Source organism: Solanum stenotomum, chromosome 3 (genome assembly GCF_019186545.1).
Source record: "Solanum stenotomum isolate F172 chromosome 3, ASM1918654v1, whole genome shotgun sequence".
Lineage (NCBI taxonomy): Eukaryota > Viridiplantae > Streptophyta > Magnoliopsida > Solanales > Solanaceae > Solanum > Solanum stenotomum.
The window spans coordinates 44988444-45001752 of NC_064284.1; the positions used below are offsets into that span (position 1 = coordinate 44988444).

Below are 13309 nucleotides of genomic sequence, written 5' to 3' on the forward strand. Positions count from 1 at the left end.
TCACATTTTATATTTTCGTGAGAAAATAATTCACCTAAAAATTTAATTAAAACAGAGTTAATTCACATGTTAGTTCATATTTTTTGTTTATTTAAATCAAGTACTTTGGTTAGGCAAGACAATCAACCAAGAACTTATCACAAAATAAATTACATCAAAAGAAAATTAAATAATTGTCCAAGTACAGTAAAAAAGTTATTGACATATAATTATAAAATATTTTGAAGTAATNTTATTAAACTTTATTAGTATTTTAATTATATCTTTAAAGGTATGTTATTATATTGTTTAATGGCCTAAACGTTTTTTTTGTCATTAATATATGGCAATGCCAGGGGCGGCTCTAACAAATCGGTGGCCTAAAGCCAAATCCGAATAGAGGCCTTAAATTTGAATATATTTTTTTATGAAGTTTATTATAGCCAATTATTAATTTTTCAAACTTCTCTTACTTATTTGCTCTTTTATGAAAAGCTTATATTTTCTACAAATAGTATTCGATATTTAAAAAAAAATATATGTATAACATATATTTTTTTTTAAATGAGGCCCCTCAAATTTTGAAGCCTAAGGCGGTTGCTTTTTTTTCAAAGGTGTAGAGCCGCCACTGGGCAATGCTTATAATGGATTAATGGGGATAAATGTTTTTACCATGTTTAATGTTGGAACGTTATTGTTTGAACGTTCATTGAGTTGAGTATCTCTCTCTCTCTCTCTCTCTCTCTCTCTCTCTCTATATATATATATATATATATATATATATATTCTATACCCAGAATATAGATAGAGATGGAAGTGATAAAAAGAACATATTTAAATATATTTTTTCCTTCTACGTAAATATATATTTTGGTGTTGGGTTTTCATTGATTAAATCTTTGTTAGTTTCTGGCTCCTAATTTTATACTAGAAGAGTTGGTTGAATCATAGGGATACACTTATACCAGGTGAAATATTCTTAAGGACAGTGTCTTTCGACACGCCTCAAGCTTGGAGAATTTTCTACAAATGTTCGTTGTGAAGTATAAGCCTTGGTGAATTCTATCTCAGTATTTATGATGAAAATATTTTTCCGTAAGATTTCCAACAGTAAGGTCAATCCCCCGCATATGTGTAAGGTTAAATCTGCCCTACACACCTTGTCCCATTGCCATCCCTAATCAAATATTCTGCAGAATAAGAAAATGCCAAAGGACAAAGGGCATGAGTATGTTAATTTCTGATAGAAAACTAGTAGTATAGATTTGGAAGAAATGACAATTTTATGTGTTTGTGGTCCATCACTTCATTGTTTAATTTTGTGGATGATGATTGTCATGATATCTGGACCAACATAAGCCCTTCTTTTTGGCATGTGCCTTGTATTATATAAAACTCACTCAATTCACTTTGCATATGAAAAGTAATAATAAATACATATACATCCTAATATTCATCCCTCAATAGGTCATAATCTTTTTTCACTTTTAAGTTTAATATCTTCTTTGGCTCATTTGGTTGAAGATTTATTCAAATGAATAAACAAAAAGAAAAGAAATTATCAACCAGGGTAGAAAGATAAAGATGAAGTTAAAGTGTGTGAAGTTGGGCAGTAATATTCTTTGGGAAATTTTCAAAAACTATACTACCAACATAAAATATTAAATATTATATCATGTAGTTTAACCTACAATATACAATATTATATTTTTAAAAAGCATTATATATAATATATTAACTCTGTATAAAAGTGTATAATGAGTAATGAGATATAAAAGATGCTTATACATAAATATGAGTTAAATCAGGTATATTATATTTAAAATATATCATATTAAGCTATGTAACATAAATATTTTCTCCCAAAATATAAATACAACATAGTTTTAACGTATTTTACCTTTCTTTCGAAAGTAGTAGACATGGCCAGATCAAGAAGGGAGCAAGGGGTTATCTTTTCTAAAAATTATACCATATATATAAATTTTATTTTTATTTTTAGTATATATATAGACTTTGAATCCTCTAAACACAAGACTAAAAGTTGATTTAGCGATTTAGGGGTTCAAAAAACACTACTTATATTTTTATTTTTTGAACTCGCTTAGTGAAAATCCTGAATCCGCGCGCTAGCGTGATTGAAAAAAAGACAAGCTGCATAAAACTAATTAATTGAAAAACAATATAAAGATTATAAAGACAATACAACAAAGTTATTGTAAAAGCAACAAGGTAAAACATTCACCCAGTCTTATGATATATATACTGCCTAGCTAACAATTATCTACTACCACTACTACAAAATAAGTCCCAACTTAGATATAACACACCAAAAACCTTTTCATCTTACATTATTTGAGTATTATTTATCAAACAAATCTTAAAAGCCAAACACAGTTTTTTATGCTCAAAACCGCGATTCAAGTAGTCATTTATTTGGTTTTATTTGATTCCCGCCCCAGGGGCGGGAACTACCATTCTAACTTAAGTGAAAACCAAATCTACCAACCATTTGAAGTATCCATTTGGTGTCTTCTCTCTGCTTCCCTCTGCATTCCAGCCATCCTTATTCTTAGCTGAAGTTGTGCTGCTGCTGCCAAAAACTTCAAACTTTGCAAAGGATTTAGTATTCCCACCACACTATCTGCTGTTCTTGTCCTCAATCTATCTGCATCTGTCACTACATTCTCCACTGCTGTTCTTAGTATCTCTATCTCCTCATCCACCTCAGTAATTTCTCCGTCTACGAAATATAATTAAGTAAGTAAAAGTATATGAGATCGTCAAAGTATTAGAGCAGACAAAAGGTCCTAGGTTCAAATTTTACTGTCATTCGAAAAGCAAAAATAATTAAATAAAATAACTCTACATGTTGGGCTTATGAAAAGGAAATCAAACTCGCACGTGAAGTATCGTATCGAGACATAACATGATTGTGTACTCCCCAAGGGTCCTTTTCAAATATTGTTCGAATTTTCGAGATTCAAACAAAAAAAATTGATTTTATATATATATATTTTAAAATAATTCAATTATCAGTTATTGTGACTTATACATAGGACTTTTTATAAGTAGTTCTCAGATATATAAATTTTATTTTAAAAAACTTAAAGATTTTATGTTTGAATTCACAGTCNCCTCATCCACCTCAGTAATTTCTCCGTCTACGAAATATAATTAAGTAAGTAAAAGTATATGAGATCGTCAAAGTATTAGAGCAGACAAAAGGTCCTAGGTTCAAATTTTACTGTCATTCGAAAAGCAAAAATAATTAAATAAAATAACTCTACATGTTGGGCTTATGAAAAGGAAATCAAACTCGCACGTGAAGTATCGTATCGAGACATAACATGATTGTGTACTCCCCAAAGGTCCTTTTCAAATATTGTTTGAATTTTCGAGATTCAAAAAAAAAAAAACGATTATATATATATATATTTTATTTTTTTTAAAGTAATTGAATTATCAGTTATTGTGACTTATTCATAGGACTTTTTATAAGTAGTTCTCAGATATGTAAATTTTATTTTAAAAAACTTAAAGATTTTATGTCTAAATTCAGAATCAAAATTAAATTATTTGACTCTCGAAATCCAAATAATGTCACATAAATTGAAACAGAAGAAGAAAAATCAGCGCCAGATAGACAAATAGAAAAAATCTTTGTTAATTTAGCGGAATAATCAAACTCGCACGGGAAGTACTCATAAGGTCCTTTTTTTAAAAAAAACGTATAAAGTTTTGACATTGAATAAAAAAAACATTTAATGATATAAATCCAAAGCTTCACTTATCAATTTTTATTAAAATATGTTACAAAAAAATAACAACATATATAATATTATTCAATATAATCCCAATTGTGACATCTACAGAAAATATGTAGAACGTACCAGATCTTACGTCTACTTATAATTTTTTTTTTATACAAATCATTTATTGAAGCAAAGACAATTATGAAACAAGCCATAAATGTGTGTGTTGATTTTCTAAAACGATACTTATATAAGCGATATTTAAATAGATCAAAGTGAGTGAATTTTTTTAATAACTTAAACTTTTAGACAGATACCTCGAAGCATTTCCATTCCGTACTGTTGTGCGAGTCCCATCAACGGCGGGGCAGCGACACTTTCTTGAATTTTAGCTATTTTGTCCATAAGATTCCTCTCTTCGATCCTCGTTTCGATTCTAAGCCTATTAATCCTTTCGATTTGATTTTCACTCAAATCATTAACGGAATTCATAACAAGGGGAAAAGCTAATCCTGGTTTGAACCCAGCAATCCATAAGAAACTTTTTTCTAATGGAGTAAACCATGACGGTGAAAACATGTAGAACACATTTATATGTGACATTCTTGATTTTTCTTCGTAATATTCTTGATAATGAGCTAAAATACGCGAAATAAGGTTTCTCATTATTGATTCATCAAGTGTGGTTTGTGTTATGGTAAGTTCATTCAAGAATTGTTCTTGACGTAAGAACCAACCTTGAAGAAAAGCCTCAAATGAACCAACACTAATGTTGGCTCTAGATGACCCTGGTGCCATATTTGGTTTTTCTTTTGAGTTTTATGAAAGTAAAAGTAGTAAAGAAGACACACACTTATATATTATAAGAGACCATAAATTATACAAATAAAAAAAATGTAACAAAAAGTTTTCTTTTTCTTTTTCGATTTATCTGATTTTGATTTGATATAATTTTGTACTCATCTATTAAAAAAGAATAACATATTGTTCTTTTTATTCTATTTCATTTTCTTTATTGATGACACTTCAGTTTTTCATATGACATGTTTGACGACACAAGATTAATAGACGTTTTAATATATTTGACATAATTTTAGTTTAGATTTACAAAATCGAAAAATTATCTTTATTTTCTTAAATTTTGTGTCAAGTCAAATTAAATCATTTTTTTTTAAACGGATAGAGTACTGGATTTAGATGAAAAGGCAGGCACTTGTCAATCCTACTTGGCATCATAAGATGAGACCAAACAATTCTATGTTTAGGTAACGACAAATGGCTCACTCTCTGCTATTTTTCCCATGTCCAATAAGGGGTCTCGGTTCCACGGATTTCAAAATTCAATGCATTCTAGTTGAACAAGAAGAGAAAAATTACTCCCTCCGTTCACTTTTACTCAACGTTTCGTTTTCGAAGAGTTAATTTGATTAGTTATTAAAATTAAATTAAGAGTTGAGAAGAGAGACTCACTTAGCACCGTTATTATCGTTACTTGCTCAGTTTGACTTTCACTTTGACTTTGATTTTGACATGTGATTAATTGATAATACTTTTAAACAAATTTTATTTTTTTCGTTTTTACTAATTAAATATTACTTTTTGATTTTAATATTAATTTATTAATTCGTGAAATTATTAAATTCATAGGGAAAGAACATGTTTCTTTCGAATAAAAAATTGTCAGTTTCCTTGAACAGAAAGTTACCTTCCTTCCCAATTATCACCTTCGCTTTCATGTTGATGGTTATAAATTTTTAGAGGCTTCACCTCATTTGCCACTGGAAAATAAAATCTTCTTACTTTTTAAAACTAGATTTTTCTTCTCTTTTTCTTTGCAAAATTTTTTTTATGTAAAATAATAAAGGCAGTGTGATTTATTTCATTTGTTGAGTTCGCTGAAATTCTATATTTTCGATTGTCAGTATTGCAGAATAGCATTCCATCATGTCATGAGAGGAATTAATCCAAACCTCGAGCATGTGTGAGAGAATTAAATTCTTTTTTAAAAAACTCTTTTTTATGTGAATTTGAAACTATATTTTTCTTTCGGTTTATATTATTATTGCAGGAATAACACTTGATACTTTTTATGCGGAGTATAAATTATACACTTATAATTATACAAACACAAATCTTATTATACAAATTATAATGCATAAATGAATTTATACAAAACTGAACAATTTGTATAAAATTGGATGTTTGTAGCGAATTATACAAATCAAAAGCTTCATAGCAAACATAAAATTTGTTATGGAGCGCAATTATGTGTTGGGTTATGAAGGGTGATTAGGACGTTATGCGGAAGCTTACAATTTACAAATCATATAGTTGATAAATCAGATAACAAAAACTTATACTAAAAAATCAAAATATTATTATATCAAAACTAATATAAAGAAAAACATTGAAACTTTAGAGAGAATAAATCTCCCCATAAACAAAAGTCTTAAACGACTATATTGTGGATGTTATTATTTTTTATATGAGAAGAGGGGTCTTCAATTTATAGATCTCCTAAGTTTTCCTCTAAGGAAATAATAAACCAAATATAGAAGAAAAATATATTTTCCTTTCATGAAAAGTAAAAACATTTATGGTAATGTTTTGTCTTTTCTTTAAGGAAAAATAAATCTTAAATTATGGTAAGAAAATCAGGGCAAAACCCTAACAAATCTCCCCTTTTGGCTGGATTTTCTTGACAAAGCTTGATCTGTCTTCTTCATTGCATGACAATCTTGTTCTTCACAAAATCTCCATCACTGTTGCTTGCCATGGTTAAAAATAAGATTTAAACTATATGGGTTAAAAATGGTTTTAAAATATTTCACTTTTATTTTTAAAAATTGCAGCAACATGAATGTTGAAAATATGGTTGAAACTTCTTCTCCACATGTAGCTCGACAAAAATCTTCATTATCATCAAAGTTGTTGCAAATTGATTTGAAACCACTTGAACCTTTCTTCAATCTTGTTGAACCATAGGATCATTGAACGATGTGCTCTGATACCACTTGTTGGGTTATGAAGGGGATTAGGGCGTCATGCGAAAGCTTACTATTTGCAAATCATATAGTGATAAATCAGATAACAAAAACTTATACTAAAAAATTAAAATATTATTATATCAAAACTAATATAAAGAAAAACATTGAAACTTTAGAGAGAATAAATCTCCCCATAAATAAAAGTCTTAAACGACTATATTGTGGATGTTATTGTTTTTGATATGAGAAGAGGGGTCTTCAATTTATAGATCTCCTAAGTTTTCCTCTAAGGAAATAATAAACCAAATATAGAAAAAAAATATATTTTTCTTTCATGAAAAGTAAAAACATTTATGGTAATGTTTTGTCTTTTCTTTAAGGAAAAATAAATCTTAAATTATGGTAAGAAAATCAGGGCAAAACCCTAACATTATGCAAATTATAGCTATAACATATAAATATAATTTTTATGTTTGCTAATTGCTATATATGAAAGTTGATTTTTTTTTTAGGTAGAGTATAAGTTATACATATATAAAAACTGTAACAAATAATAATAGATATGTATGAACTTAATATAAAAACTTAAATTTGAATTTATCTTAATTGAGGAGATTTTAAAACTATAGACAAAAATTGTTGAAGGGGTTTGTATTTTAGTGAAGATTGAAATGATTTTTTAAAACAATATACGAAGAGGCACTTGTCAATCCACTTGGTGCCACGGATTTCAAAACGCAATGCATTTTAGTTATAAAAAAAAAAGCAAGTTTAGCGATCTTTGTTTTCTCGTGATTTTTATTTTTTTTCATGATTTGTATTTTTATTTTTTTATTTTTGCTGTTTCATTTAATAAACGATTATGAATTAAAGTATTCTTATCGATAACCTAATTCGTTTGATATAAGTTTAAAGAACTTTGTCTTACTCAATATAAGATTGATATAATTAAGTTATGCAACACAAATTACATAGTATTTCTATGATCTAATTCAGTTGATAAAAATTTGGAGAACCAATTTTATCTCATTCGACATAAATTTTATAGGAATTAAGTTGTGCAGTACAAATTGTATAATATTTCTATAACCTAATATATACACGGAGAAGGGCCTAAATACCCTTCAAGTATAGAGAATAGAACAAAAATACCCTTCTTCACCTTTGAGCACCAAAATACGCTTCCATCCACCTATATGGATATTTATTACCCTTTTCACTTGACAGATTCCTTGAGAGTAATCATTAATTCTTTCATTAATGATGTGGCAATATTGAATTGGCTGAAATTAAATTGACCAAAAATAACAATTTCTCCAAATCAAATTCGGATCCAACTAAATTCTACTCGACCCACTTAAAATTCTACTAACCCATATCTTAAAAAACAAGGGAGAACCCTTCTTGTATTTGATAAATTAACAAGATAAATACGTAGAACCAAATGTTTAATCAACAAAAATTATAAGACAACTATGCAAGCAGACACTTGTATTTGTCTTGTTTTTTGCTGCGAAAGATAATTAATAGAAGCCTTTCTTCTTTTTATTTTATGTAAGTAATACTCCATCGTTCGACAAAAACAGTAAATGATGAAACTAATTTTACACGCTAATTTAATTTCAGCCAATTAAAAGTTGTCACATCATTAATGAAAGAATTAATTATCACTCTTAAAGAATCTGTTAAGTGAAAGGGTAATATATGTTCATATAGGTGGATGAAAGGATATTTTGGAGCCCAAAGGTGGAAGAAGGGTATTTTTGTTCCATTCCCTATACTTGAAGGGTATTTTACGCCCTTCTCCGATATATAAATTTAGAGAATTTTTGCTTTGCTTGACATAAATATAGTAGAAATTAAGTTATGTCTTATACAACATAATTTGTTGGTTCTAAAACTAAACTTCAATATAACTTCTGCATTCTGAAACTAAAGTTTTTGTCTCACTCGATATAAGTTATGAATGAGTAAATTTGAATAATACATAATTATATATCCTTTAACTTGGCTTTAGATCACATTAATGGCCTTAGCTTCAACTTTGGGTGAGCATAAGTAGACACTTAAAACTTTTATAAAGTTAAGCAAATAGACACATGCTTCATACGTGACATCCTACATGAAAATTTGTGTCCTACGTAGTGTCCTATATGTATTATGATATGTAGGACTCATGTGTCTACTTGTTCAACTTTATACAAGTTTAAATGTCTACTTGTGTACACCCAAAATCAAAGGGCATAAATATGAAATAAGGCCAAGTTAAATGACACATTTATGTATGCACGATTTGTTAGACGACATGAGTATATATATATGCTTTATTTTTTAACGAAGAGTATATCTGCTCTAATTAGCAAAATTAAGGAGATATATTTACCTCACTAATTAGGAGCAGAAAATCCTTACTAATAAATGAAAAATTCAAATAATCAACTAATCAAACTATTAAGATTTTTTTGAATTAAAGGCTTTTGTTTTTCTATATGAACATAAAATTATAAGTTAATAAAATTATTTTATAACTTGAAACAAGTATCAAAATAGTGATATTACGTTGAAGCCTTTCACCTACCTTTCCATTTTCTTATTGTTCAAACAAAGTTGTCTATACTCAACAATTAGTCAAGGTGAGAAAAGAGGATAAGCATGTGGTCTTTTTATTCGACCTAGATTACTTTGCACATTATACAAAGTTATTAGTGAAAGAAAGAGTGATAGTTTATTAGAGCTTATTAGAAAATATTATATATGTATTACTTTTATTTATTAATAGTATTTTATTTGATATACTTTTTAAGCTCAGATTAGTTATACATTTTATTGTGACTATTTTATCAATTAATTCTAGTGAATCTTTGAACTTTTATTATTTTAATAAGCATGAAGAAAATAAAAGTTGAAGAGAACTATGTATTTTATGATGGGAAAATTGTATATAATGACAAACTATTAATTCAAATTAAATGGTATAATCGCACTTTGATTTAATTGTGCCATGTAGCAAACTGTTTGCCAGTCGCCTCTCTTCCTCAAACTCTCGCTCGCCACTCTCCCTCTCTCGCTCGCTCTCTCTGTCGCTCGCCTCTCTCGCTTTATACAAACAGAAATGCATAAATTGTGTTTCTGTTTGTATAAAGCGAGAGAAAATTGTATATACACATGCAAATACATATATATTCGTCCTATACACTTATAATTATACAATACAAATATTCCCCTGTCCAGTTCTCTTTTGTCTTTCTCTCTTTCTCGCTTTATACAAACACAGATTATACAAAATATAGTGTATAATTTATGTTTGTATAAAGCGAGAGAGAGAACGATATTTGATATACAAACGTTTTATTTCAATTCAATTGTATATAAATTCAAATTTTATACAGATATACAAAGACATAAAATTAAATTGAGAGACTCTCAACTATTTATACAAACGAGAGGCAAACAACAATTTATACATATGGCCTGCCAGCAAAATTATATAAATCTGAAGAGGAGCCAGCGAATTATACAATTGCTTCTTTTGTATTTATGTATAGAGAAATAGCTTAGTCATATCATGTTTACTATGAAACGCAATTATGCAAACTTTACTATAGCATACAAATATGAATTTTGTGTTTGCTATATGTGAAAGTTGCTCTTTTATGATTACCATTGAGTTTATAATACATTCTATATAGTAATATTATAAATGAGGATACTAAAACTGTAATAACAAATAATAATAGATATGATATGAGCTTAATATAGAAAACTTAAATTCTGAATTTATCTTAATTGAGGAAATTTTAAAACAATATACAAAAATTGTTGAAGGGGTTTGTATTTTAGTGAAGATTGAAATGATTTTTTTAACAATATACGAAGAGGCACTTGGCAATCCACTTGGTGCCACGGATTTCAAAATGCAACGCATTTTAGTTGAAAAAACAAAAGTTTTTTAATGGTCTTCGATTTTGCGTGGTTTTTAATTTTGTCCTCAGATATGATGATTTTTTTTCATATATTTATTTTATAAACGATTATGAATCAAAGTATTCTTATTGATGACCTAATTCGATCAATATAAGTTTAAAAAAGTTTGTCTTGCTCGATATAAGACTGATAGAAGTTAAGTTATGCAACACAAATTATATAGTATTTCTATTATCTAATTCGCTTGATAAAATTTTAGAGAACTAATTTTATCTCATTCTACATAAATTTTATAGGAATTAAGTTATGCAGTACAAATTATATAATATTTCTATAACCTAACAACTTTAGAGAACTTTTGCTTCGCTCGACATTAGTATAGTAGAAATTAAGTTACGTCTTATACAACATAACTTGTTGGTTCTAAAACTAAACTTCGACATAACTTGTGCATTTTGAAACTGAAGTTTTTTTCTCATTCGATATAAGTTATGTATAAATAAATTTGCATAATACGTAAATATATTCTTTAACTTGACTTTAGTTCACATTTATTGCCTTCAACTTTCGGTGAGCACAAGTAGACACTTAAATTTTTTTATAAAGTTAAATAAATAGACACATGCTTCATACGTGACATCCTACATGAAAATTTGTGTCCTACGTGGTGTCCTACATGTATTATGTGTCTACTTGTTCAACTTTATACAAATTTAAGTGTCTACTTGTGCACACACAAAATTGGAGGATATAAATATGAATTGAGGCCAAGTTAAAGGACGCATTTACGTATGCACCATTTGTTAGACAACATGAGTATATATGCTTCATATTTTAATGAAGAATATATCTGCTCTAAGTCACAAAATTAAAAAGACATATTTACCTCATTAATTAGGAATAGGAAATTGTTACTAATAAATGAAAGTTTAAATAGTCAACTAATTAAACAACTAAGATTTTTTTGAATTAAAGGCATTTGTTTTCTGTATGAACATAAAATTATAAGTAAATAAAGTTATTTTATAACTTGAAACAAGTATCAAAATAGTGATATTACGTCAAAGCCTTTCACCTACTATTCCACTTTCTTATTTGTTCAAACAAAGTTGTTGTCCATGCTCAACAATTAGTCAAGGTGACAAAAGAGGATAAGCCTGTGATCTTCTTATTCGACCTAAATTACTCTGCACATTATACAAAGTTAGGGGAAGAAAGTAGAGCGTATTAGAAAAAATAATATATGTAGTATATTATTTGATAGTTTCTTCGCTCATTATTGTTTGTCAGGGTAAGATCATGCACAACCCTTAAAGAAAAATTTAATATAATGTGCAATTTTACCAATATAATCCTACTATCAATTATTATTAAAATGGTTTGTACTTTTTGAAAATTGTAAAAATAACTTTTTTTCACATTAAAGTAGTCTTGTAACTTCAACATGGATATTTTTTTAAACTAGTAGNAAGAAGACAAACGAGAAACACATCAAAAGAGACAGATTTAACGTGGTTCGGTCAATCGACCTACGTCCACAAAGGAGATGAGCAATCCACTATAAATATGAGAGTACAAAATATAGAGAGAAACAACCTCAACCAATTCACTCGGAATACAAGGAGGTACACAAAATTCTCCTTCATAACCGGGACTCTCAAAACCCTAGGACTGCATTGTAAATGCTAATTACGTTAGAAGGAACAAACCTATATTTATAGAGTCCTAAACCTTTCCTACAAGAAAAGGACTAGTAAAATATTAAAACCTTTTCCTAAAAGGAAAACCTATTTATGGTAAGAAATCAGGGCAAATAAACCCCAACAAATAAGGTGGACAAATTTATTTTGTCAGAAATTCAGGCCAAGGGGGAGATTTGTTGGGGTTATTTGCCCTAATTTCTTACCATAAATAGGTTTTCCTTTTAGAAAAAGGTTTTAATATTTTGACTAGTCCTTTTCTTGTAGGAAAGGTTTTAGAACTCTATAAATATAGGCTTGTTCCTTCTAACTTAATCAGCATTCACAATGTAGTCCTAGGGCTTTGAGAGTTTTGGTTAGGGAGAGAATTTATGGGTTACAAACTTGATACGTTATCACTTGTGTGAACCTCCCATGTATTCCGAGTGATAGGTTTGCTTTGCTAGCTTCCGCATTATACCTGCTTATTTTCGGTCCTAACACATAAAAATAAGTAAATAAAGTTATTTTATAACTTGAAACAAGTATCAAAATAGTGATATTACGTCAAAGCCTTTCACCTACTATTCCACTTTCTTATTTGTTCAACAAAGTTGTTGTCTATGCTCAACAATTAGTCAAGATGACAAAAGAGGATAAGCCTGTGATCTTCTTCTTTGACCTAAATTACTCTGCACATTATACAAAGTTAGGGGAAGAAAGTAGAGTTTATTAGAAAAAATAATATATGTAGTATATTATTTGATATTTTCTTCGTCCATTATTATTTGTCAGGGTAAGATCATGTACAATCTTTAAAGAAAAATTTAATATAATGTGCAATCTGACTAATATCATCCTACTATCAATTATTATTAAAATGTAGTCTTGTAACTTTTTTCACATTAAAGTAGTCTTGTAACTTTAACATGGCTACTTTTTGAAACTAGTAGTTATGTAATTATTAAGGGCAGAATTGGAAAAA

At 28.5% G+C, this 13309-nt stretch overlaps 1 protein-coding gene across 1 annotated transcript; it reads right to left on the reverse strand.

Annotated features, from left to right (window-relative positions):
* Positions 1-2426: 2426 nt before the first annotated feature.
* On the reverse strand, positions 2427-4538 carry LOC125860595 (protein ZW2-like). The gene is made up of 2 exons (XM_049540594.1): positions 4052-4538; positions 2427-2722 (listed from the first exon to the last, which is right to left on the reverse strand). Exons 1-2 carry the CDS (start codon positions 4530-4532, stop codon positions 2481-2483), a joined length of 723 nt encoding a protein of 240 aa, XP_049396551.1. The 5' UTR covers positions 4533-4538; the 3' UTR covers positions 2427-2480.
* Between the last annotated feature and the right edge of the window lie 8771 nt (positions 4539-13309).